The sequence below is a fragment of the Lithobates pipiens genome, unplaced genomic scaffold (genome assembly GCF_037356315.1).
Source record: "Lithobates pipiens isolate NorthernLeopardFrog02 unplaced genomic scaffold, aLitPip1_a1.2 Scaffold_28, whole genome shotgun sequence".
NCBI classification, from domain to species: Eukaryota; Metazoa; Chordata; class Amphibia; order Anura; family Ranidae; genus Lithobates; species Lithobates pipiens.
Genome location: NW_027507789.1, coordinates 226941421 through 226968157, shown reverse-complemented (window position 1 = coordinate 226968157; position 26737 = coordinate 226941421). Strand labels below are relative to the sequence as shown.

The 26737-nt window shown below is 48.5% G+C and overlaps 1 protein-coding gene and 1 non-coding gene across 4 annotated transcripts in view; both read right to left on the bottom strand.

The window, feature by feature from the left end:
• The window catches only part of CEP95 (centrosomal protein 95), a 29468-nt gene extending 20541 nt beyond the window's left edge, over positions 1-8927 (bottom strand). The window contains exons 1-6 of one of the 3 annotated variants that reach the window (XM_077460636.1): positions 7910-8927; positions 4602-4730; positions 4403-4510; positions 3310-3444; positions 2255-2339; positions 1839-1939 (exon numbers count right to left, since the gene is read on the bottom strand). In XM_077460636.1, the coding sequence (XP_077316762.1) occupies positions 1839-1939; positions 2255-2339; positions 3310-3444; positions 4403-4510; positions 4602-4730; positions 7910-7913 (562 nt within the window). In that variant the 5' untranslated portion in view covers positions 7914-8927. The remainder of the gene's footprint in view (positions 1-1838; positions 1940-2254; positions 2340-3309; positions 3445-4402; positions 4511-4601; positions 4731-7909) is intronic. The other 2 variants (XM_077460639.1, XM_077460637.1) reach the window with 2 other exon arrangements.
• A 17115-nt stretch (positions 8928-26042) lies between these two features.
• LOC143937649 (small Cajal body-specific RNA 2) lies at positions 26043-26394 on the bottom strand. Its single transcript, XR_013263735.1, has one exon.
• Positions 26395-26737: the final 343 nt, after the last annotated feature.

Below are 26737 nucleotides of genomic sequence, written 5' to 3'. Positions count from 1 at the left end.
GTCCATGACAGCCTGGGCCAGAGCATCATCCAACTCAGAAGACTGAGGTCACCTGGTGGCAGAGAAGTAGTACTGCGGGGCTGCCGAGTTTTACTTTTTCTATCATTATTGTGAATCTTATATTTGAAGTTTCATTTTAAAATTTGACAGAGTGAAGATCGATGACCTTCTAAAACGTACTACAATCCCTGGCATTAATACCTCCAGAGTCACTAACCCCGAACAAGCTTCCTGCCAGGGAAGCCGCAACTCCTGACCTAAAAGTCTGCTGGGAGTTAAGAGTTAATTTATTTATTGGTGGAAAATTACAATCATCAATTCTATAAGATGTTTCTTTATACCGATACATAGAGGTATATAAAAATTCATAGAACACAATGTAAACTATTACTAATCCACAAAAAAAAAAAAAAAAAAAATAATAATAATAATAATAATAATAATAATAATAATAATAATAATATATAAATAATAATAATAATAATAATAATAATAATAATAATATATAAATAATAATAATAATATATAAATAATAATAATAATATATAAATAATAATAATAATATATAAATAATAATTATAAATAATAATAATAAATTATATATATATATATATATATATATATATATATATATATATATATATATATATATATATATATATATATATATATATATATATATATTAATAATAATAACAAAAACAACAATAACAACATTATATATATATATATATATATATATATATATATATATATATATATATATATATATATATATATATATATATATATATATATAATATTTTTTTTTTGTATAATATATGTAGTAGTCCTGAAAATGACAGTATTATGGGCCCCGTAGTCTTATATATAATTTTTTTCATTATATATATTAGTTTTTTAAGCCTACGGGGCCCATAACACAATGAAAGCCCCCACACAGTACTGAGCGCACCATTCTGTCACTTTCAGGACTACGGGGCCCAATATATACACTATATTACCAAAAGTATTGGGACGCCTGCCTTTACACACACACATGAACTTTAATGGCATCCCAGTCTTACTCCGTAGGGTTCAATATTGAGTTGGCTCCGCCCTTTGCTGCTATAACAGCTTCAACTCTTCTGGGAAGGCCGTCCACAAGGTTTAGGAGGGTGTCTATGGGAATGTTTGACCGTTCTTCCAGAAGAGCATTTTTGAGGTCAGGCACTGATGCTGGATGAGAAGGCCTGGGTCGCAGTCTCCACGCCGATCGGGTTGAGGTCAATTTCTTCCACCCCAAACTCGCTCATCCATGTCTTTATGGACCTTGCTTTGTGCACTGGGGGGAAGTCATGTTTGAACAGGAAGGTCCCCAAACTGTTCCCACAAAGTTGGGAGCATGAAATCGTCCCAAATGTCTTGGTATGCTAACGCCTTATGAGTTCCCTTTACTGGAAATAAAGGAGCCAACCCCTCAAAAAAAACAACCGCCCACCATAATCCCCCCCTCCACCAAATGATTGGGACCAGTGCACAAAGCAAGGTCCATAAAAACATGGATGAGCGAGTTTGGGGTGGAGGAACTTGACTGGCCTGCACAGAGTCCTGACCTCAACCCGATCTAATTCATCCCAAAGTGTTCTATCGGGTTGAGGTCAGGATCCTCTGATCCCTCCTGTATTGCAAGTGTACTGTCTGTCCTCATGTTGTAAAGCGCTGCACAAACTGTTGGCGCTATATAAATCCTGTATTATTATTATTATAATAATAATAATACCACCCAGAATACACCGGGTGTCCCGGCAGGGCTGGCGGTGAGATAGCAGGTCAGAACATCCAATCACAATGCGTACCTCTCTGAAGGAAGGTGTGCGCCGTGTCGCCCAGCCGGATGAGCTCGCCGGTGGATTCCGAGCCGTCCACCTCCCAGGAGGGAGCGATGGGCTCCGAGGACCTGCACAGGAACAGAGATTACAATGAAGCAGCATGGAGAGAGACGGGAATATTCAGGAAATCGTACAAAAAGGTCAAAGCGCATTCTCTACGGCTACCAATCAGAGTCCATATTCTGACCTCTGATTGGCTGTTGTGGGGTTCCGCACTTTTCTCTGTATACTGAGGACTTTATCATTATTATGAATTTGCAGAATAAAAAGGACATTCATAGGAGAGACAATTCTAACAAAGATAAATGTCACATTTTTGGGTTTATAAACACTTTTAGGCGCAGCATGTGAAATAATTGAAGCAGAGGTCCGAAGAAATTTACCCCGGAGATGGGGGCGGCCTCAGCGGAGGCAACTCCTCCTTCCGTCTGTCATACTGATCCCGCAGATCCCTGGAATCCGCATCATCTGCAGAGAAAAAGACGTGGCTCAGAGGGGAGCGTAGTGGGGGTGGTGGGAGAAGAGGAGACGTGGCTCAGAGGGGAGCGTAGTGGGGGTGGGGGGAGAAGAGGAGACGTGGCTCAGAGGGGAGCGTGGTGGGGGGAGAAGAGGAGACGTGGCTCAGAGGGGAGAAGAGGAGACGTGGCTCAGAGGGGAGCGTGGTGGGGGGAGAAGAGGAGACGTGGCTCAGAGGGGAGCGTGGTGGGGGGAGAAGAGGAGACGTGGCTCAGAGGGGAGCGTGGTGGGGGGAGAAGAGGAGACGTGGCTCAGAGGGGAGCGTGGTGGGGGTGGGGGGAGAAGAGGAGACGTGGCTCAGAGGGGAGCGTGGTGGGGGGAGAAGAGGAGACGTGGCTCAGAGGGGAGCGTGGTGGGGGGAGAAGAGGAGACGTGGCTCAGAGGGGAGCGTGGTGGGGGGAGAAGAGGAGACGTGGCTCAGAGGGGAGCGTGGTGGGGGGAGAAGAGGAGACGTGGCTCAGAGGGGAGCGTGGTGGGGGGAGAAGAGGAGACGTGGCTCAGAGGGGAGCGTGGTGGGGGGAGAAGAGGAGACGTGGCTCAGAGGGGAGCGTGGTGGGAAGAGAAGAGGAGACGTGGCTCAGAGGGAGCGTGGTGGGAAGAGAAGAGGAGACGTGGCTCAGAGGGAGCGTGGTGGGAAGAGAAGAGGAGACGTGGCTCAGAGGGAGCGTGGTGGGAAGAGAAGAGGAGACGTGGCTCAGAGGGAGCGTGGTGGGAAGAGAAGAGGAGACGTGGCTCAGAGGGAGCGTGGTGGGAGAAGAGAAGTGGCTCAGAGGGAGCGTGGTGGGAGAAGAGACGTGGCTCAGAGGGAGCGTGGTGGTGGTGTTCATATATCTCTATCTGATGTTGTACATTGTGCTCCAGTGATTAGGGATGTGACAGTATAGATAGTAAAGATCACAGCTGGAAAATTATGTCCCCCCACCTGCCGTGGCGGCGCCCTCACCTCCGTTCTGCGAGGAAGCTTCGCTGATTTGCTCCGCCAGATACTCCAACAAGCCGTCAAATATCTCCAGGAGGTTGCGGATGGATTCTGCGTCTCCTCGCACAATATTCTCCCCTGCAGGAAACAGAAGACGGGTGTCAGCCCCTCCGGGGGGGGGGGGGGGTCACATCACACCTCATACCACGGGGGGCACTTCCACTGACAACACTCCGCAAAGAGGCCGCCATTCTGACTCCTCCCCTTCCCCTCATACTAGTTCCAGGTCTGATGCAGTCACACATCGCTGCTTTCCAACCATTAGAGGTGGCACTGATGACACGTGACACTGATGACAGATGCCACTAATATGTGGCACTGACACTGATGACAGATAGCACTGATACGCGTCATTGATGACATGTGACACTGATAACAGATGGCACGTGACACTGACAGATGGCACTTGTACGAGGCACTGATGACATGTGACACTGACAGGTGGCACTGATGACAGATGGCACCGATATGTGGCATGACAGATTGCACTAATATGTGGCACTGAAGACAAGTGACACTGATGACAGATGGCACTTATACGTGGCACCAGTGCTACGTATAAGTGACACTGGGGGCCACCTGTCCCCAGTGCCACCACCGCAGAGCTCCATCTAGTGGCAGAATGAACCCCAGGCTGCCCATTATTCAATCTAGAAGCAGAATGCCATCTAGTGGTAGAATGAACGCCAGGCTCCCAAGAGGCGGGTTGCATACCGCTGCCCATTATTCAGCCCGTAGATGGAGCGCCATCTAGTGGAAGAATGACCTTCCTGTAGAGGGTACAGCTCCAGCCTGAAGGTGAGCTTTGCATTCTCGATCTTTTATCCCTCGACCAGCATTGGATGAATAAAAGTGAGAATCAGGTTGCTATGGGCAACACAGACAGTTCAACTTATAGATTTCGATACATCCTCAAGAATGTTCATTGCTCAGCCCAGCAATAGATACTCCGGAATGTCGCCGAGCGCCGCCAGCAATTTCCCAGCATGCACCACAGATGCCAGGCCACCCCACCCCCACCATTTGTGTGCCATACCGGTTATATGAGACAGGCTGACTTGCAGATAGTCCAGGGCCAGCGAGTCGATCACAGACTGCATGTTGTGGGCGTCGTCCTCCTGACTGCCGGGTTTGGCGATAAAATCTGCGAAAAAAAATAAAAAAAAAATTGTCCTTTCCGTCACTAGCGCCCCAAAAAAACCTGGAAAAAGGGCCGTTCTGTGCCCGTCACTCACCCGGAACTTTCTCCCCCAATATGGCCTCGTAGAGCGACACGAAGACGCCGGCGTCGCACTGCGACAGATCTCCGACTTGCCGGTCGATGTGACATCGGCTGAGAAGGTTGTTGGCGATGGCGATCCAGTCTGAGCGGAGAGAGAGAGCACAGGCGATAAAGAGGAACTCCACACCCTCACTTCCTGTGGTGTCTACAGAACAGGAAGTGGCAGGAAATCCACAATTGTAAGTTGTCACAAAAGTAGCAATAAAAAAGGGAAATCATCTAATGGGGACACCTATTCCCTTACTTCAAGGAGATTTTCCCTCACTTCCTGTGGTGTCGACACCACAGGAAATGGCAGGAAATCCACAATTTTATTGCTACTTTTGTGACAACTTAAAGGGGGAAATCTTCTAATGGGGACACCTACTTGCAGGGGACTTTCCCTTACTTTGAGATTTTCCCTCACTTTCTGTGGTGTCTACAGAACAGGAACTGGCAGGAAATCCAAAACTGTAAGTTGTCACAAAAGTAGCAACAAAAGTAGGAAATCATCTAATGGGGGACGCCTACTTGCAGGGGACTCTCATTTCTTGTTGTGTCTACAGAACAGGAAGTGAAGGGAAATCTACAATTCTTGGTGGTCACCAGACAGGGGAAATCGTCTAATGGGGACGCCTATTTGCAGGGGAATTTCCCTCACTTCGAGGAGATTTTCCCCCACTTCCTGTGGGGTCACAAAAGTAGCAATAAAGTAGGAAATCATCTAATGGGGGCTGCCTACTTGCAGGGGACTCATTTCTTTTTGTGTCTACAGAACAGGAAGTGAAGGGAAATCTACAATTCTTGGTGGTCATCAGACAGGGGAAATCGTCTAATGGGGACACCTATTTGCAGGGGAATTTCCCTCACTTCGAGGAGATTTTTCCCCCACTTCCTGTGGCGTCTACAGAACAGGAAGTGGCAGGAAATCCACAATTCTAAGTTGTCACAAAAAGTAGCAATAAAAGGGGAAATCTTCTAATGGGGACACCTACTTGCAGGGGACTTTGCCTTACTTCGAGGAGATTTTCCCTCACTTCCTGTGGTGTCACAAAAGTAGCAATAAAGTAGGAATCATCTCATGGGGGACCGCCTACTTGCAGGGGACTCTCATTTCTTGTTGTGTCTACAGAACAGGAAGTGAAGGGAAGGGAAATCCACAATTCTTGGTGGTCACCAGACAGGGGAAATCATCTAATGGGGACACCTATTTGCAGGGGAATTTCCCTCACTTCGAGGAGATTTTTCCCCCACTTCCTGTGGCGTCTACAGAACAGGAAGTGGCAGGAAATCCACAATTCTAAGTTGTCACAAAAAGTAGCAATAAAAGGGGAAATCTTCTAATGGGGACACCTACTTGCAGGGGACTTTGCCTTACTTCGAGGAGATTTTCCCTCACTTCCTGTGGTGTCACAAAAGTAGCAATAAAGTAGGAATCATCTCATGGGGGACCGCCTACTTGCAGGGGACTCTCATTTCTTGTTGTGTCTACAGAACAGGAAGTGAAGGGAAGGGAAATCCACAATTCTTGGTGGTCACCAGACAGGGGAAATCGTCTAATGGGGACACCTATTTGCAGGGGAATTTCCCTCACTTCGAGGAGATTTTTCCCCCACTTCCTGTGGCGTCTACAGAACAGGAAGTGGCAGGAAATCCACAATTCTAAGTTGTCACAAAAAGTAGCAATAAAAGGGGAAATCTTCTAATGGGGACACCTACTTGCAGGGGACTTTGCCTTACTTCGAGGAGATTTTCCCTCACTTCCTGTGGTGTCACAAAAGTAGCAATAAAGTAGGAATCATCTCATGGGGGACCGCCTACTTGCAGGGGACTCTCATTTCTTGTTGTGTCTACAGAACAGGAAGTGAAGGGAAGGGAAATCCACAATTCTTGGTGGTCACCAGACAGGGGAAATCATCTAATGGGGACACCTATTTGCAGGGGAATTTCCCTCACTTCGAGGAGATTTTTCCCCCACTTCCTGTGGTGTCTACAGAACAGGAAGTGGCAGGAAATCCACAATTCTAAGTTGTCACAAAAAGTAGCAATAAAAGGGGAAATCTAACGGGAACACTTACTTGCAGGGGACTTCCCATTACTTCAGAGAGATGGTCTCTCACTTCTTCTTGTGTCTTCACAGAACAGGAAGTGAAGGGAAATCTACAATTCTTGGTGGTCACCAGACAGGGGAAATCGTCTAATGGGGACACCTATTTGCAGGGGAATTTCCCTCACTTCCTGTGGTGTCTACAGAACAGGAAGTGGCAGGAAATCCACAATTCTAAGTTGTCACAAAAAGTAGCAATAAAAGGGGAAATCTTCTAACGGGGACACCTACTTGCAGGGGACTTCCCATTACTTCAGAGAGATGGTCTCTCACTTCTTCTTGTGTCTTCACAGAACAGGAAGTGAAGGGAAATGTCCCCATTGGGGAACAGATGGGAAGGGGACCTGATGGGGGTTTAGAGACTTTCCTTAATGAAAATAAAAGCTTTAGAGGGCTGAAGTTTCCTCGTCTAATCATTCACAGTGGATGTAATTCTCAGACATGAAATCTGAACAAAGAACATCCCTCTATAGTGAGTACTTGTCTCAGTCCGGAGCACTAAGTGTCACTTCTGTCTGCTGCCTCCTTCCTCTGCTGAGTGACTTCTGACAAGTTCTCCTGACACCAAGCCAAAAATGGTGACAGCAGAGGAAGCTCCAGCACACAGCCTGTGATTGACAGCCTTTAACTCTGTTCCTGTGCGGGGGTGTGTGTGTGTGTGTGTGTGTGTGTGTGTGTGTGTGTGTGTGTGTGTGTGTGTGTGTGTGTGTGTGTGTGTGTGTGTCCCTTCCCTCCAATCAGCTCTCACTGAGCTACGCAGAGTCTAAATTCAGCTCCCCCCCGCTTTCTGAAATCTCGGACAAGCTGAATAGAACCTTGTGTCACCTGCTGGCAGTGGTTCCCTCTTCCCTGCACCATCACCATAAATGTGAGGAACACAAATCACCTTCCGCCAACATCATCCAGGAGGATCTCTGGATCTTCTATGAGGAAGAACATCTGACATCACTGGACAACTGTCCGCACCCGGGAGCCATCGTCCTGTGTGATCACTATATACTAATCCTACAACTCCCTCCAGATCACCCCCTATTACAGCAACACAGCCCGGCTCAGCGATCGCTGTACAGCGCTGCGGTATATGGCAGAGCTATATAAAATGTATAGTAATAATAGTGTGTGCCTGTGGGGGGAGGGAACATTAGAGTGTAAGCTCTTCTGGTACAGAGACTTACCCATAGCGATTCAGACTCCAGTAGTCAGTGGTATTTGGGGTGCCAGGTTCCAGTTGCCCCAGGCACAGAGGTAGGAAGCTCCAGTTGTCTTGGTTACTGAGGTAGGTGGCTCGTTGCCTTGGTTATAGGGGTAGGTGGCTCCAGTCACAGGGGTGGGTGTCTCAAGTTGCCCCAGTCACAGGGTAGGTGGCTCCAGTTGCCTCAGTCACAGGGGTAGATGGCTCGTTGCCTTGGTTACAGGAGTACGTGGCTCCAGTTGCCCCAGTCACAGGGGTGGGTGCCTCCAGTTGCCCCAGTCTCAGGGGTGGGTGCCTCCAGTTGCCACAGTCTCAGGGGTGGGTGCCTCCAGTTGCCACAGTCTCAGGGGTGGGTGCCTCCAGTTGCCACAGTCTCAGGGGTGGGTGCCTCCAGTTGCCCCAGTCTCAGGGGTGGGTGCCTCCAGTTGCCCCAGTCTCAGGGGTGGGTGCCTCCAGTTACCCCAGTCTCAGGGGTGGGTGCCTCCAGTTGCCCCAGTCTCAGGGGTGGGTGCCTCCAGTTGCCCCAGTCTCAGGGGTGGGTGCCTCCAGTTGCTCCAGGCACACTCAGCTCTCAGGGGCCCCGTTGTCAGGCAGCATTGGGGACATTTAAACGGCCGCCTGCTCTGATTGGTCGTCCACAAAGCCTCTGTTACTTCCGGATATGACGTCACGCCTCTCCGGTAAAACCGGACTATTTCAGGCCGCCGCTCCTCTCCCGGGCCTGTATCCCCTCAGTTTCTCCACCGCCGGCTCCTCGTTCTAGTTTGAACCGGGAATACCGAGACCAGTCCCCCCTCCCGCCGATCCCGGATATCCCTCCGCCGCAGGGTAGTCCCGGCCTGACGTCCCGCACGAGGCAGGCCTGGGCGGGGCTGGAACTTCCCCGGTGATGTAATGGGGGAGGGGCCAACCGTCTCTGCTGTTGCTATGGTGACCAGCGGGCTGAGCGGTGCCCAGTGTGTCCTTCCGCCATTGTTGTGTCTATGATGGGGGAGGGGAAGGTTCCCGGCCAGCCAATGAGGGTCAGGCCGGGGGAGACCAGTTCTCGCCCCCAGCTATACAAGAATCAATAAAACCACCCAGAAAGGCAGCATTTCCGGCTGTCCACAGGTAGTGTCCCCACTAGAAAATGTCACCTCACTTTCTGTTCTGCTTTGTGTTAAACAAACAAACAAACAGGAAGCATCCACATCACTTCCTGTCCTATGACACCTGGACAGGAAATGGGGTGTGGGTGTCACCAGTAATAAAATCAGTGGGTTCACCACATCACTTCCTGTGCTACAACCCCTGGACAGGAAATGGGGTGTCAGAGCCGAATCTAGGGGGGGGGTGCTGAGATGGGCTCTGCCCCCCCCAATCTTTAGTTGTGCTCCCCCACCCCCCTCTGAGAGTGATCCACTGACCCAAGAGCTGATGTAAGGGGGCACTCTGATGGTGAAACTCTGATGTAAGGGGGCACTCTGATGAGGACACCTGATGTAAGGGGGGCACTCTGATGTAAAGGGGCACTCTGATGAGGACACCTGATGTAAGGGGGGCACTCTGATGTAAAGGGGCACTCTGATGGGGACACCTGATGTAAGGGGGCACTCTGATGGGGACACCTTGATGTAAGGGGCACTCTGATGGGGACACCTGATGCAGGAGGTCACTCTGATGGGGTCACCTGATGTTAGGGGGGCACTCTGATGTAAGGGACCCTTTGATGGGGACACCTGATGTAAGGGGGCACTCTGATGGGGGACACCTGATGTAAGGGGGCATTCTGGTGTGCTGATGGAGACACTCTGATGTAAGGGGGCACTCTGATGGGGACACGTGATGTAAGGGGGGGGCGCTAATGGGAACACCTGATGTAAGGGGGCACTCTGATGGGGACACGTGATGTAAGGGGGGGCGCTAATGGGGACACCTAATGTAAGGGGGGGCGCTAATGGGGACACCTGATGTAAGGGGCACTCTAATGGGGACACCTGATGTAAGGGGGGACGCTAATGGGGACACCTGATGTAAGGGGGGACGCTAATGGGGACATCTGATGTAAGGGGGGACACTAATGGGGACCCCTGATGTAAGGGGGCACTCTAAAGGGGACATCTGATGTAAGGGGTTCTCTTGATGGGGACACCTGATGTAAGGGGCACTCTAATGGGGACACCTGATGTAAGGTGGGACACTAATGGGGACCCCTGATGTAAGGGGGCACTCTAAAGGGGACACCTGATCTAAGGGGTTCTCTTGATGGGGACACCTGATGTAAGGGGCACTCTAATGGGGACACCTCATGTAAGGGGTTCTCTTGATGGGGACACCTCATGTAAGGGGTTCCCTTGATGGGGACACCTGATGTAAGGGGCACGCTAATGGGGACACCTGATGTAAGGGGGGACGCTAATGGGGACACCTGATGTAAGGGGGGACGCTAATGGGGACCCCTGATGTAAGGGGCACTCTGGATGAGGACAGTAATGTAAGGGGGCACTCTAATGGGGACACCTCATGTAAGGGGCACTCTAATGGGGACACTCTTGATGAGGACAGTAATGTAAGGGGGCACCTGATGTAAGGGACACTCAGATACAGCGCATGTAAAGGGGCTCTTTTGTTGGGGACACCTGATGTAAGGTGCACTCTGATGGGGATTACTAATACCATTATATCCATTCCCACCAATGATACATCCAGGAGGTGCTACACTGATACTCCATTACTCTCTATACACAGTTACCATAGAAAGACTATAGGCTGTAGATTATTCCATGGACATTGATCTTCTATGTAATATCCCACCAGTATTGTGCTGTAGTGGAAGCTGTACACACCACTCCTTATGTTCAGAAGAAGTTTTTAAACATATTAACCTATTTGCAATATTTGTTGGGAAACCAGATGGACCCCCATCTGTCTCTAAGGCCGTCATCACTGAGCCATAAGGTGATTGGAAAACAAGTCTGGTCTACACTGGTTACCAGCACAGGAGTAGAGGGGAACCTTCCAGCCGCGGCTCCCATTGCAATGCATGACAACTATCTATAAATTATGTACTTCAGAGATGATTCTTTGCTTACTGTTGTGTCTCTGGGGCAGAAATTTAAAGGAAATCTCCCCAATGTGCACAAGACAAAACCTGAGAGGGGTTCTAACCCTTCCACACCGTATAAAACGAAATGCTACGTTTCTATACACCAAGGGTCTCCCCCAAGACAGGAAACTAAGGCCCACCACTAAGGGTCTCCCCCAAGACAGGAAACTAAGGCCCACCACTAAGGGTCTCCCCCAAGACAGGAAACTAAGGCCCACCACTAAGGGTCTCCCCCAAGACAGGAAACTAAGGCCCACCACTAAGGGTCTCCCCCAAGACAGGAAACTAAGGCCCACCACTAAGGGTCTCCCCCAAGACAGGAAACTAAGGCCCACCACTAAGGGTCTCCCCCAAGACAGGAAACTAAGGCCCACCACTAAGGGTCTCCCCCCAAGACAGGAAACTAAGGCCCACCACTAAGGGTCTCCCCCAAGACAGGAAACTAAGGCCCACCACTAAGGGTCTCCCCCAAGACAGGAAACTAAGGCCCACCACTAAGGGTCCCCCCCAAGACAGGAAACTAAGGCCCACCACTAAGGGTCTCCCCCCAAGACAGGAAACTAAGGCCCACCACTAAGGGTCTCCCCCCAAGACAGGAAACTAAGGCCCACCACTAAGGGTCTCCCCCCAAGACAGGAAACTAAGGCCCACCACTAAGGGTCTCCCCCCTAACAGGAAACTAAGGCCCACCACTAAGGGTCTTCCCCCAAGACAGGAAACTAAGGCCCACCATTAAGGGTATCCCCCAAGACAAGAGAGTAAGGCCCACCACTAAGTGTCCCTTTGTAGACAGCAGACTAAGGCCCACCACTAAGGGTCTTCCCCTAGACAAAAAACAAAGACCCACCACTAAGTGTCTCCCCCAATACAGGAAACGAAGACCCACCACTAAGTGTCTCCCCCAATACAGGAAACGAAGACCCACCACTAAGGGTCTCCCCCACAAGAAACTAGGGCCCACCACTAAGGGTCTCCCCCTAGACAGGAAACTAAGGCCCGCCACTAAGGGTCTCTGTAATGAATAAGCGCACCTGTTAGTGTGTGAAACGCGTCTACCATTTGTACCGTCTGTAACACTTGGGATGTTCTTTATTAAACAAGAATTTTGATGGATCTTGGAGTGCAGCCATTTCTTCAGTGTTAAGGGTCTCCCTCCTAGACAGCAGATTAAGGCCCACTACTAAAGGTCTCCCATAAGACAGGAAACAAAGGCTCACCACTCAGGGTCTCCCTCTAGATAGGAAATGAAGACCCACCACCAAGGGTCTCCCCCCTAGAAGGTAATGAAGACCCACCATCGAGGGTCTCCCCCCAAGACAGGAAACAAAGACCCACCACTAAGGGTCTCCCCCAAGACAGGAAACGTAGACCCACTACTAAATCTCTCCCCAAAAGACAGGAAACTAAGGCCCACTACAGGAAACTAAGGCCCACCACTAAGGGTCTCCCCCACAAGAAACCAGGGCCCACCACTAAGGGTCTCCCCCTAGACAGGAAACTAAGGCCCGCCACTAAGGGTCTCTGTAATGAATAAGTGCACCTGTTAGTGTGTGAAATGCGTCTACCATTTGTACCGTCTGTAACACTTGGGATGTTCTTTATTAAACAAGAATTTTGATGGATCTTGGAGTGCAGCCATTTCTTCAGTGTTAAGGGTCTCCCCCCCTAGACAGTAGATTAAGGCCCACCACTAAAGGTCTCCCCTAAGACAAGAAAAAAGGCCCACCACTCAGGGTCTCCCTCTAGATAGGAAATGAAGACCCACCACCAAGGGTCTCCCCACTAGAAGGTAATGAAGACCCACCACCAAGGGTCTCCCCCCCCAAGACAGGAAACAAAGACCCACCACTAAGGGTCTGCCGCAAGACAGGAAACGAAGGCCCACCACATTGGGTCTCCCCCTAGACAGGAAATGAAGACCCAGCACTAAGGGTCTCCTCCACCACAGTAAACGAATACCTAGCACTAAGGATCTCCCCCAAGACAGGAAACAAAGGCCCACCACTATGAGTCTCCCCCTAGACAGGAAATTAAGACCCAACACTAAGGGTCTCCCCAATACAGGAAACTAAGGCCCACTAAAGGTCTCCCCCATCACAGTAAACTAAGGCCCACTACTAAGGGTCTACCCAAGACAGGAGATTAAGGGCCACCACTGTTTCCCCCTAGACAGCAGATTAAGGCCCACCACTAAGGGTCTCCCCCAAGACAGGAAATGAAGACCCACCACTAAGGGTCTCCCCCAAGACAGGAAAACGAAGACCCACTACTAAATCTCTTCCCAAAAGACAGGAAACGAAACCTGCCAACTAAGGATCTCCCCCACCACAGGAAACTAAGACCCATCACTAAGGGTCTCCCCCTAGACAGGAAATGAAGGCCCACTGCTAAGGGTCTCCCCAAGACAGGAAATTAAGGCATATATCCCCAGCAGTCCTCTGCAATAATAATTATTTGCTTCCTGTTGTGTCTCTGGGGCAGGAATTGGAAGAAAATCTCCCTGGTGGGCACAAGACAAAACCTGAGAGGGGTTCTAACCCTTCCACACCATACAAAACTAAACACATTTTTTATATACACCAAGGGTCTCGTCAAGAGAGAAAATAAAGGCCCACCACTAAGGGTCTCCCCAAGACAGGCATATGAAGGCCCACTACCACTAAAGGGTCTACCCAAGATAGGAAGTTAAGGCCCACCACTAAGGGTATCCCCCTAGACAGGAAACGAAGACCCACCACTGAGAGTCTTCCCCTAGACAGGAAATGAAGACCCACCACTAAGAGTCTTCCCCTAGACAGGAAATGAAGACCCACCACTAAGAGTCTTCCCCTAGACAGGAAATGAAGACCCACCATTAAGGGTCTCTCCAATACAAGAAACATAAGGTCCACTACTAAAGGTCTCCCCACCACAGTAAACTAAAGCCCACCAATAAGGGTCTACCCAAGACAGGAGATTAAGGCCCACCACTAAGGGTCTCCACCTAGACAGCAGATTAAGGCCCACCACTAAGGGTCTCCCCCAAGATAGGAAATGAGCACCCACCACTAAGGGTCTCCCTCAAGACAGGAAACTAAGGCCCACTACAGGAAACTAAGGCCCATCACTAAGGGTCTCCCCCAAGACAGGAAACGTAGTACTACTAAATCTCTCCCCAAAAGATAGGAAACTAAGGCCCACTACAGGAAACTAAGGCCCACCACTAAGGGTCTCTCCCAAGAAAGGAGATTAAGGCCCACCACTAAGGATCTCCCCCACCACAGGAAACTAAGACCCATCACTAAGGGTCTTCCTCAAGACAGGAAATGAAGGCATATCTCCCCAGCTGTCCTCTGCAATAATATTTCTTTGCTTCCTGTTGTGTCTCTGGGGCAGGAATTGGAAGAAAATCTCCCCAATGGGAACAGGACAAAACCCGAGAGGGGTTCTAACCCTACCACTAAGGGTCTCCCCAAGACAGGCACATGAAGGCCCACCACCACTAAAGGGTCTCCCCAAGATAGGAAATTAAGTCCCACCACTAAGGGTCTCCTAAAGACAGGAAATGAAGGCATATCTTCCCAGCAGACCTCCACAATAAGAACCCTCCATGTCAACCTTTCCCCACTCAGCAAACCACCCCAATAATAAAGTGATAACGTTTAAACAGATGCAGATAAGACATCACACCACATGTTCATTTCACTCCATTTCATTTGTAAATCAAAACCAGAAATACAAACAGTAACAAGTATTGGAGTTGTTGATGTCCGTATAGAAAGTCTCCACGGGGGGCGGAGGGCGATATTCGGGTGAGGTCCGGCCTGGGGGCTTCCTTTTGTCATTATAAATACTATGCAAAAGACCCCTCCTGAGTGTAAGAGGACCCATAGTCTCCCTCTGTCCGCCCCAATACTTCCGACAATGCAGCCAATTGTCATAACAGAAGACAGAAAATGTTGGCTGTGGCTGGACAGAGCAACCCAAACGCCGAGTCATCTCACCAAAACCCAACAAAACTCAGGGGGACAACCTGCCCTGCTTCTCTTATTATGTCCAATTAGAGGCAATCCTCTCATATCCTGTCTAGGTGCCACCTAGAACATTGCTTGAGATTAACCCATTTCCTTCTCTGGGTATCACTAGATATACAGTCACCAAACCCTACTTAAAGAAGTTCTCCGCTCTGGAAAACGGAAAAGTCAGCAGCTTCACCGGCTTCTGTCAGAGGGACATTCCCTCACACAGAGAGCTGCGGCGGCCTGATCTGTGCCCATCAGTGATGCCCATCAGTACCCACCAATACCACCTATCAATGCCCACCAGTGCTGAGAATCAATGCCCCATCAGCGTTGCCTATCAGTGTCACCTACCAGTGCCAACCATTAGTGATCATCGGTGCCCTTCAAAGCCACCTATCAATGCCCCATCAGTGTTGCCTATCAGTGTCACCCATCAGTGCCCTTCAAAGCCACCTATCAATGCCCCATCAGTGTTGCCTATCAGTGTCACCTACCAGTGCCACCCCATCAGTGATCATCAGTGCCCTTCAAAGCCACCTATCAATGCCCCATCAGTGTTGCCTATCAGTGTCACCTACCAGTGACACCCATCAGTGATCATCAGTGCCCTTCAAAGCCACCTATCAATGCCCCATCAGTGTTGCCTATCAGTGTCACCTACCAGTGCCACCCATTTGTGATCATCAGCGCGCTTCAATGCCCCATCAGTGTTGCCTATCAGTCTCACCCATTAGTGCCAACCATCAGTGCCATGTGTCAGTGCAGCCTCATCAGCACACAGAAGGAGAAAAATTATCCATTTTCAAAATGTTATAGCAAACTGCGAAGCTTTTTTATTTTTTTTTTTTATTTTTTTTTAAATTTTCGGTATCTTTTAATCAAAAAATAAAAAAAAAACAGCAGTCATTAACCGCTTCAGCCCCGGAAGATTTTACCCCCTTCCTGACCAGAGCACTTTTTTGCGTTTCGGCGCTGCGTCGCTTTAATTGACAATTGCGTGGTCGGGCTCCCCAACAAAATTGACGTCCCTTTTTTTCCCCCACAAATAGAACTTTCTTTTGGTGGTATTTGATCGCCTCTGTGTTTTTAGCGCTATAAATAAAAAAGAGCGACAATTTTGAAAAAAAAAACGCATTATTTTTTACATTTTGCTATAATAAATATCCCCAAAAATATATAAAACTTTATTTTTTTCCCCTCAGTTTAAACTGATACGTATTCTTCTACATATTTTTGATAAAAATAAAATAAAATCGCAATAAGCGTTTATTGATTGGTTTGCACAAAAGTTACAGCGTTTACAAAATAATTATTTTTTACATTTTGCTATAATAAATATCTCCCAAAAATATATAAAAAAATTTTTTTCCTCAGTTTAGGCCGATACGTATTCTTCTACATCTTTTTGGTTAAAAAAAAAAAAAAAAAAAAAAATCACAATAAGCGTTTATTGATTGGTTTGCACAAAAGTTTACAAAATAGGGGATAGTTTAATGCCATTTTTATTAATAATTTTTTTTTTTTTTTTTTTACTAGTAATGGCGGAGATTAGCAATTTTTATTGTGACTGCGACATTATGGCGGACATACACAAATTTTTTATTTTTTACACATTTTTGGAACCATTGTCATTTTATACAGCAATAAATGCTATACAAATGCACTGATTCCTGTGTAAATGACACTGGCAGTGAAGAGGTTAACCACTAGGGGGCAGTGTAGGGGTTAAGTGTGTCCTGGGGAGTGTTTCTAACTGTGGGGGGGCGTGGCCACATCACTGATCTCTGCTCCAATCACAGGGAGCAGAGATCAGTGACACTGTCACTAGGCAGAAAGGAGAGATGCTTGTTTACATCAGTATCTCCCCGTTCTTCCTCTCTGTGAAACGATCGCGGGTATCCCCATGGACATTGAGTCCGCGGGACCCGCGACTCGACTCATGGTGCTTGCCGCGGGCGCGCCCGCAGGCCGCCTCTTAAAGGGCAATGTGCAGGTATGTTAGTTTGCCTGTACGAGCCCTTATGCCAACGTATAGTGATGAGAAGCACCCCTCTAGCATTTCTAGCTGCAGCCATCTTGAATAAGGGCAGAGGATTTATGGAGCATTTACTTCCTGGACTCCATCCGCCCTTAGGCTGGATTCACAACTGAGCATGTTGCTTTTGAGTGTTTCTGCAGTGTTTTTTTCCCCCCCATGCTTTCTGCATTTTCTCTATTCACTGCAATTTTACCGCAATTTGCATTTTTATGCTATCTTATTTAATTTTTTTTTAAATCTGTTGGATAAATTAAAAAATGCAAATCGTGTTAAAAATGCAAATCGCAGTAAAAACGCACTACATGCTTTTCTGCAGCTTCCCCATTGAATTCTATTGAAGCAAAAAAAAAAAAAAAAAAAAAAAGCACCGTTTTGCATTTAACCACTTTAAGACCGGCCGCCGCAGTTGTACTGCGTCAGGTTGGCTCTCCTGCGCGTATCACCGCCATTGTACTTCGCGCGCGTACATGGCATTCTGTGGGCACATGCGCGTGCCCTTTCGCTAGCCAGTGTAAACAAAACAGATCCCCGTTCTGACAGGGGAGTACAGAGGGATCGTCTGCTCCTAGTGATCAGGAACAGCGATCTCTCTCCTCCTCCAGTCAGTCCCCTCCCCCCCCCACAGTTAGAAACACCTCCTTAGGGAACACTTAACCCCTTGATCACCCCCCTAGTGTTAACCCCTCCCCTGCCAGTGACATTTACACAGTAATCAGTGCATTTTTATAGCTCTGATCTCTGTATAAATGTCAATGGTCCCAAAAAAAAAAAGTTTCAAAAGTGTCCTATCTGTCTGCCGCAATGTCGCAGTACTACTAAAAATTGCAGATCACCGCCATTACTAGTAAAAAAAATAAAAAAAAAATAATAAAAATTCCATAAATCTATCCCCTATTTTGTAGGCGCGATAACTTTTGCGCACACCAATCAATATACATTTATTGCGACTTTTTTTTTGTAACAAAAATATGTAGAATAATACGTATTGGCCTAAATTGATGAAGACGGTTTGGTAAATCCTTCCGGGGCTAAAGTGGTTAAAAAAAAGTTCCTGAACCCTGTCAGAAAGCCGCTACCCATCAGAAAATGCAAAGGAAGTAACGTTCCATTGCGGCCATCTTGGTACACCCCGCAGTAAGCCTGCAGTCACAAGTGGACATCTTTTTACACCCACTGGAATCTTGCAACTTCTTTTTACCACTAAGATGAGCTCATATTATGAAATACAGGATTTTGAAAAATTGTGACATTGTTTTGATGTTGAATTTTACAAGCAGCGGCAAGCGCTCCTGATCTCACAGGTTTTCTAATCTGACGGAAGATTGCCGATTTTAAAATTCAACATAAAAACTGTGTCACGGGTTTCAAAATCCTGTATTTCATAATATGAGCTCAGTTTAGTGGTAAAAAGAAGTTGCAAGATTCCAGCGGGTGCAAAAAGATGTCCGCTTCACGACTCGAGACTGTAGGCTTAGTGTGGCCGAGTGCGGGGTGTACCAAGATGGCCGTGATGGAACGTCACTTCCGTGGACTTTCTGATGGGTAGAAAAGACCATGAAAAAAAAAAAAAAAAAAAATTCATAGGTGTGATTGGAGCATTAGCTCACGAGCTCAGGCATGCCAGCAGGAGGCTGTACTCAGCTGAGAACGCCCCTCCTCCCATGAAGACTCCTGGGAAGGATGACATCATTTTGACCTAGGCCAGAAACCAGGAAGTAACTGAATGTAAAAAAATAAATAAATAAAATCTAACTTATTTACTAAGACTAGCAGTATACAGATTACAAATCGTCAATGTTAAGAGAATGAAGTTCCACTTAATTTCTCTAAATGAGGCCGGGTTCACACATGTGCAACCTGCGGGTTCGTGCCCGGTGGGTCCGGGTTCACGTGCGAATCAGGACACATTTTTTTTTCCCATGGATTCGCACCTGAAATTGCACCCAAAGACGCACAGAACCCCTTTTTGAATGCGGACCGCGGCCACCCCAGACCTGTGTGAACCCGCTCCATTGAGAGACGGTCACACTCGCCGCTCACGTGAATTGCATGCGGGGGAAACCCTCATCCAATCCACATGTGTGCATGAAAGTCTATGCTGCCATATGAACCATTAGACATGCCAGAGGAGGGGCAGCACAGTGGCTAAGTGGTTAGCACCTCTGCCTGGCAGCTCTGGGGTTGTCTGTTCAAGTTCCAACCACAGCGCCCCCTGCCTGGAGTTTGCATGTTCTCCCTGTGTGGGTTTCCTCCGGGTACTCCGGTTTCCTCGCACACTACAAAAAGACACGCTGGGAGGTTAATTGGCCCCTGTCTACATTGGCCCTACAATGCATATGTATGTATGTGAGTTAGGGACCTTAGATTGTGAGCTCCTCGGGGGCAGGGACTGGTGTGAATGTATAATATATATCAGTGGCGGCCCGTCCATTAGGGGGCGCCCCACCCCCCAATCCATCTGCAGGGCGCCAGATACATGGATTCCAATGTGATTACCACCAGAGGTTCCAATTGGCTAAAAAAATAAAAAAAGGTGGACTCGGGGCACAGAGCACTGCACCGCCATTCCACCCAGTTACGTAACAGTAGCAAATTATTCTTCCTGCTTCTCCTCCCAGCCAATCAGAAAGAGGGTCTTAAGACCCGTCACCAGATTGGCCGAGAGGAGAAGCGATCCTAATGGACGCCTAGGAGGAAACGCTGCCGGCAACTTAGATAGGGCATTTTAATATTCGCTATGGTCTTCCTGCTTCTCCTGCAGGCCGATCAGGATACGGGTCCTGAGACCCGATTGGCTGAGAGGAGAAGCGACCGTACTTGCCGGGCAGGGGCGGTGTATGTACAGGGAGATCCGGGAGATGGCCACTGCCATCGGAGTGGTCTCTCAGAGCCAACGCAGAGCCCGACCACATGAGTGCCACCCACGTAGGGGCCTTTTTGTTTGGCCAGTCAAAACAGAGCCGGACCGTGGGGGGGGGGTTTGCTTGCCATGTTTTCTTTCTATTATCACTTGGTGATCTGTGGCAGTGTAGGTGACACAGGTGGAGGGGCACTGTGGAACACCTAAAATGTATAAAGAAATTAGGTGAACCAAGCATGAGAGACCAGGCCCGACCCAACCAGAGGACCAGCCCCGACCAACCAACAGCTGGTCTGAAAAACATCACAGAACCCATCAACCCAAATTCTGGTGGGAAGTTCTGGATTGGATATAAGCAGAGCAAAATTAGACCAACCTGTAGAGTCTCCACCAAATAAGACAGGTAGGTGGCAGTGCAGGTGACACAGGTGGGGGAGCACTGTGGAACACCTGAAATATATAAAGAAATTAGGTGAACTGACCACCAGAGGACCAGCCCCCGACACAACCAGGAGGACCAGCCCCCGACACAACCAGGAGGACCAGCCCCCGACACAACCAGGAGGACCAGCCCCCGACACAACCAGGAGGACCAGCCCCCGACACAACCAGGAGGACCAGCGCCCGACAGAACCAGGAGGACCAGCGCCGACACAACCAGGAGGACCAGCGCCGACACAACCAGGAGGACCAGCCCCGACACAACCAGAGGACCAGCGCCCGACACAACCAGAGCACCAGCCCTGACCAACAAACCAACAGCTGGTCTGAAAATCACAGAACCCATTAACCCAAATTCTGGTGGGAAGTTCTGGATTGGATACAAGCAGAGAAAACTTAGACCAACCTGTAGAGTCTCCACCAAATAAGACAGGTAGGTGGCAGTGCAGGTGACACAGGTGGAGGGGCACTGTGGAACACCTAAAATGTATAAAGAAATTAGGTGAGTCAAGCATCAGAGACCAGCCCCGACCCAACCAGAGGACCAGCCCGACCAACAGCTGGTCTGAAAAACATCACAGAACCCAAAACCCAAATTCTGGTGGGAAGCAGAGCAAAATTAGAGCAACCTGTAGAGTCTCCACCATGTAAGACAGGTAGGTGGCAGTGTAGGTGACACAGGTGGAGGAGCACTGGAACACCTGAAATGTATAAAGAAATGAGGTAAACCCGAGCACCAGAGACCAGCCAGGAACCAACCAGAGGACCAGCCTGACCAGCCTGACACTGGGACAAGACACACCCAGGTGGGAGATCATTAAACACACAGTACAAGAAAATAAGGCGATGGCAACCCCTGTGTTTCTTTAACTCTACAGATTTAAAGTGGTAGTAAACTGCAGTTGAATTAAAAAAATCCCCTGCAAGGCAAATGTCATAATGTGCTAGTATACATTGCATATGATATTCAGTGTACCTACAGGTAGGCCTTATTATAAGCTTACCTGTAGGGATAAATGGTGTAACACAGTTTACTACACTATCTGAGCACCACAAACCCGAAATGGCTATTTAATTCATTTTTAATATTGAAATCAAGCTCCCCCCATCCATCCATGTCTCCATGCTTTATTTTCCTGAGAAATCAGTTTGAAAAAAAAAAAAAACAACCCTCGGGCCTCCCAGGTAGGATTTCTAGCCACGGCCATCTTGAGTAAGGGCAGGTGATTCATGTACCTGTAAGGATTAAGGGGTGTCTAAACAAAATGGTTGACCTTATGTCTTACTAAATAAATGTATTTTTCTATCCTTCTTTGTAAAATAAGGATTCGTCATCTATTGTCACGTACTCATCAAGAAGAGGCCGCATCAGCCCTAAAAAGCAGTCTACGCCCAGAAGATTGTCTTATCAGCTGATAACACCCGGAGAATTGTCTTTACTTTGAAAATGTTGTTTTTTTTACATTTGCTGATGTTTGCCCTTTTCTGTCTATAAAAGAGAAGTAATAAAGAGCTCAGAGCCACAGTCAGTCAGAGACAGTCAGAGTTAACGACGGACTTCTGAGCAGAAATACTGAATAATATCTCCGTGTCTCTTTGCTTGGATAAGAACTCTAACTAACAATTGGGAAACGGTAACATAACCTGACAAATAGGTGACTTGTTGAGGTCACACCTAACATACCATTTACTTCTTGGACCCCATCTGCCCTTAGCTTATTGTGTGCTTAGCTGGAGAAGCGGCTCCTCCCCTCCTCAAGGCTTAAAAAACCCAAAAGTCAAAGCTCTGCTTGTTTGCCCCCCCCCCCCCCAGCAACATTTGGCACCTTTCAGGGGGGAGCGGGCACCTGGTTTTGACAGGTACCTGCTCCCACTTTCAGCTGACTTCGCCGTGGTTAGCCCCGAGGTTCAGACCCCCTTCCTTCTTCCTAAAGCACAGGGTGCTTCGTTCATGTGCGCTAGGGAACCGGCTGTAAAGCCGCAAGGCTTCACTGATGGTTTCCCTTAGCTGAGACAGCAACACCTGAGAGCCGACTGAAAAATTGGCCGGGGTGAAGACATCGCTGGATTCAGTGCCTTGATATTAAAAGTCAGCAGCAGCTACAGTATTTTTTTCTGAAGGAGCTCCGATTTAAAGAGGAAGTAAACCCCACCAAAAAAATTCTAATTTTCAAATGTTTGTATAATAATATCAGCATTCATAATATCTATAAATCTTCCAAAAACGAGCGTTAGGCCGCGTACACACGAGAGGATTGTCTGCCCAACTAAGTTCGTCAGACAATCCGACAGACCGTCCGTCCAACTTTCGAATGAACGGACTTGACCACACACGATGAACAGACAGTCCACTGAAAGCTTGCGCGATGACGTGTACAGCACGTACGACGGGACTAGAAATTCGACGTCCAATACACTGCAATGCAACCTTCGGCCGTGTAAATCCTTTCTGAGCATGCGCCATACTTAGTCCGTCCAACTAGCCTACTCACGAGTGGACTGTCCGCTGAAAAAGTCCGCTGAAGCCCACACACGAGCGGATTGTCCGCTGAAACACGTTTCAGCGGACTAAGTTGGGCAGACAATCCGCCCGTGTGTACGCGGCCTTAGAATTACCTTTTTGAGAAGTTTTATAAAGCACAGTCTTCCAGGTATCGCCTGCGCCATTTTTACTGCTGATTTTAGAATCCTTTGAGGACGTAATTTCCGCCCTTAGTTTGACTCCCTCGCGAAATCTCGCGCATGCGCCGTAACCAAGCCTCCATCAGGAAGAGCAGGCTGATATCTACATCGCGAGACTTCTCCTCTGTGGCGTTCTGAGGAGAATCTCTCGTACATTCCAATTCTGACAAGCAGGAAAAACACACGCGGCATAGGATACCTGCCGCGCTTGAAAGTCCATATTGCGCAATCGCGCATGACGTCATGGACTATAAAACGGCGATTTTTATGAAAAGTAAACAAGTGCACTTTCTCAGGCAGCGATTAGCTGCCTGAGAAAAGTATTATCTGACAAGCTAAAGATGTATCTGAGGGTTTACAACCACTTTAAGCAAAATTACCAGTTACTCTAAGGGCCGGTTCACACAGGGGGGCGACACGAGGCGACACGACTTGCCGTGCCGCAACCTGACAAGTCGCCCCCCGTTCTTTACAATGGAACCGTTCTAAGGAGGAGCGACTCGAGTCGCTCCGACTCAGAAAAAAGGTTCCTGTACTACTTTTGGGCGACCTCGGGGCGACTTGCATTGACTTCTATACAGAAGTAATTTGCAAGTCGCCGCTGAGGTCGCGGCGAGGCAAGTCGTGTCGCCTCGCATCGCCCCCTGTGTGAACCGAGCCTTACTGGCAACAGTGTTTCTGGGAAATCTTCCAGGATGGCAGGCCTACCTCCAATGTAGGATGTCCTGTCAAGACCACGAAACGCAGGAACCTCTGATGCTCCGGAGAGATGGGAACGTGGAGGTACGTGTCCTTCAGGTCTAGCGTGACCATGAAGAACCCACTCAGGAGGTGCCTCCTAACACTGTAGATCAGGGATCCTCAAACTAAGGCCCCCCGGCTGCTGAAAAACTACACATCCCATGAGGCGTTGTAAAACTCTGACATTCACAGACATGACTAGGTGAATTGTAGTTCCTGAACAACTGGAGGGCCATAGTTTGAAGACCCCTGCTGTAGATGCTCGCCATGCTGAATTTTTCATACTGCGGGTACTTGTTTAGCTTCCGTAAATTTATTATTAAAATGAATTTGCCGGAGGGCTTTAGAACCACAAAGACATGTTAATAAAACCCCCAACCGACCCGTTTTGCTGGGACCAGGACCATAACCTCCTGTTCCACCAGCACCTGGATGCTCCCTAGAAGGCCTCTTGTTTTCTGCGGATCTCTGGGTAGGTGGGTTAAGACAAAGCTTGGAGGAGGGGTGGAAAGGAGTTCCAACCTGTAGCCCCCCTCTTAGAAGCTGTAAAATGTATGGGCTCTGGTTGATCTCTTCCCGTTGGGGAAGAAAACACGAGAGCCTTCCCTCTACTCTGCAGTTGGCGTTACTTGGATTCCACATGGAGAGCATCTATAGCAGTGATGGCACTACACTGCAGAGTGCAGGAGCATCATGGGAAATGTAGTTCCAAAACATCTGGGGTGCCAAGGTTCGCCATCACTGATCTATAGTGTCAGGAAGAGTTCTGGAGAGATGGGAAAATAGAGGTCTTCAGGTCTAACATGACCATGAAGATCCCACTCAGGAGCTGCTTCCTGGCACAGTAGATGCTCTCCATGTGGAATCCACATCACACTTATTTCACACTTGCCTCTAGGGTTGGGACCAAATGAATTTTTTTTAATTATTTACAGTAAAGAAAACAAGCATTGTATTGCACTTTGCCTTCCCCACTTTTATTTGGGAGTTTGTCACTTTTGTATGTGTTTGGCACGGTACACTTCCATTTCACATTTGATTAGTAGGGCATAGGTCCTCGGCCTGCCCTGAAGGCCTTGGTAGGGATTTGTGGTTATGGCCTTCTATCTTAGTTTGCCCTCTCATTGGGTCTCCCTTCAGGGGAGCCCCAACTAGTACTTGGGGGTTGGTCTGTTTCGGCAGACCTCCCAGAGAATGGGGTCCGTCTGACTTTGGTTAGATGGACCAGTGAAGTACCCCGTCAGAACTCTTGCACCCTGTGGGGGGGCAGTGAAAGGGTCCTTTCTCACCATTGTATACACCCAGTGTACTTTTTTTTGTGTGAACTTTTGATATGCAACGGGTGGAGTCTGAGCATGTTTCACAAAAAAAGTCTTCCATGAAACACCTAGACCAGCCTCTCAACATTTTCAACAGAGGAACCCTTGAACTAGTTCTCCGGTCTCAGAGAACCCTCTGCTAAAAACTATCACTCCACAACTCGTGATACATTGGTACAGTGCTTCTCGACTCCAGTCCTCAAGGCGCCCCAACAGGTCACGTTTTCAAGCTTTCCATTATTTTGCAAAGGCGATTTGATCAGCTTCACTGCCTTAGTAATTACCACATCCTTGCCATCTGAGGGAAATCCTGAAAGCAAGACCTGTTGGGGCACCTTGATGGTCAGCGGGAGGAACGGGCCTCCTTACACATAGCTAATAAAGGGTCAATGAGAACTTATCTGAGAGGCAGAAATTGCCCAACGTTGACGGAGGCCCAAGCCTCCTCTGGAGGAACTCGGTTTCAATTGTTTTGGATAACAAGAAAAATAAAAAGTATAGTGGAGCAAATTGTCGTCTGCTCAAAGCATACAAGGCTTGGCAAAAACTGGTGAGGACCACAACACAGAAGGTCTGCTTCAGGGCCCACCATCTTTGGGGGAACCCTGACGTAGACAGTGATGGAAGTTCTTCATTAGACCACCTAGACATTAAAAGCCCTCAATAGATCACCCAGTCAGCAATAAGCCCCCCCCCCACAACTTGGAGTGGCAAGCACCTCCAATGGACCATCTGAACAGCGATGGAAGATCTGGACAAGATGGCTCCTCATAGACCACGAGGAAAGCGATAGGAGCTCCTCATAATCTTTAGAGACGTAAGCCCCCCTCAAATATAACTTAGCCAGTGAAAGGGGCACCTCAGACAACATCTGACCGGGGGGGGGGGGGAGGAGGAAATGGTTGGGGTACCAGCCAGTGTGGAAGAACAGCAGGAACATGGCAGTCGATGGGATCAGAATCGCCGTCATACTCACAGGCCAGAAAACTGGCCTAGTATATCTGATCAGCTCATCATTTCCACTGTGACCGCCTGTTGCGCCATCTCCACACACATGGCCCCCGGTGGGGACTCGTCGGAGGAGTCCTATCATTTCCCCACCACCAGCAGCCATAATAGGGGGGATCAAATAAGATCAATGTGTAAAATTGGATTGGAAGAGCCGTCCACACACTCACTCGGACACCACGGAGGAGGCCGACCCGGGGCTGCAACAACCACATCATACAACTTACTAATTAAGATAAAAACCTGAGAAAAAAAAAAAAAAAAACACAAAAGAAAAGCTAAATCCTATAACCCCAGCCTAGAAACCTCCCCCCATGGCACCCCCGGGACGCCCATCCCCCAGCACACACTCCTCATCCACACACGACCCGCCAATCTCTAAAATCGGCCGCCACTTCCCCCTTATATACTCCCGGCATTTTCTAACCCCGCCCCACCACATGACTGCCTCCGCCTCTCCTCCCCCCCATCATCCGCCATCTTTGTTATGGTCAGCTCTCCGACGCAGCCCCTTTCCGACCTCGCACCCGCTTCAGAACTGCCTCTGTCTTTTCCCCTCACCGCCTCGCTGTCTCTCGCAGGACGACCGAGGCGGGGACTTTCACGTTTTGTTGGCGGGAAAAGCGGAGCGCGATG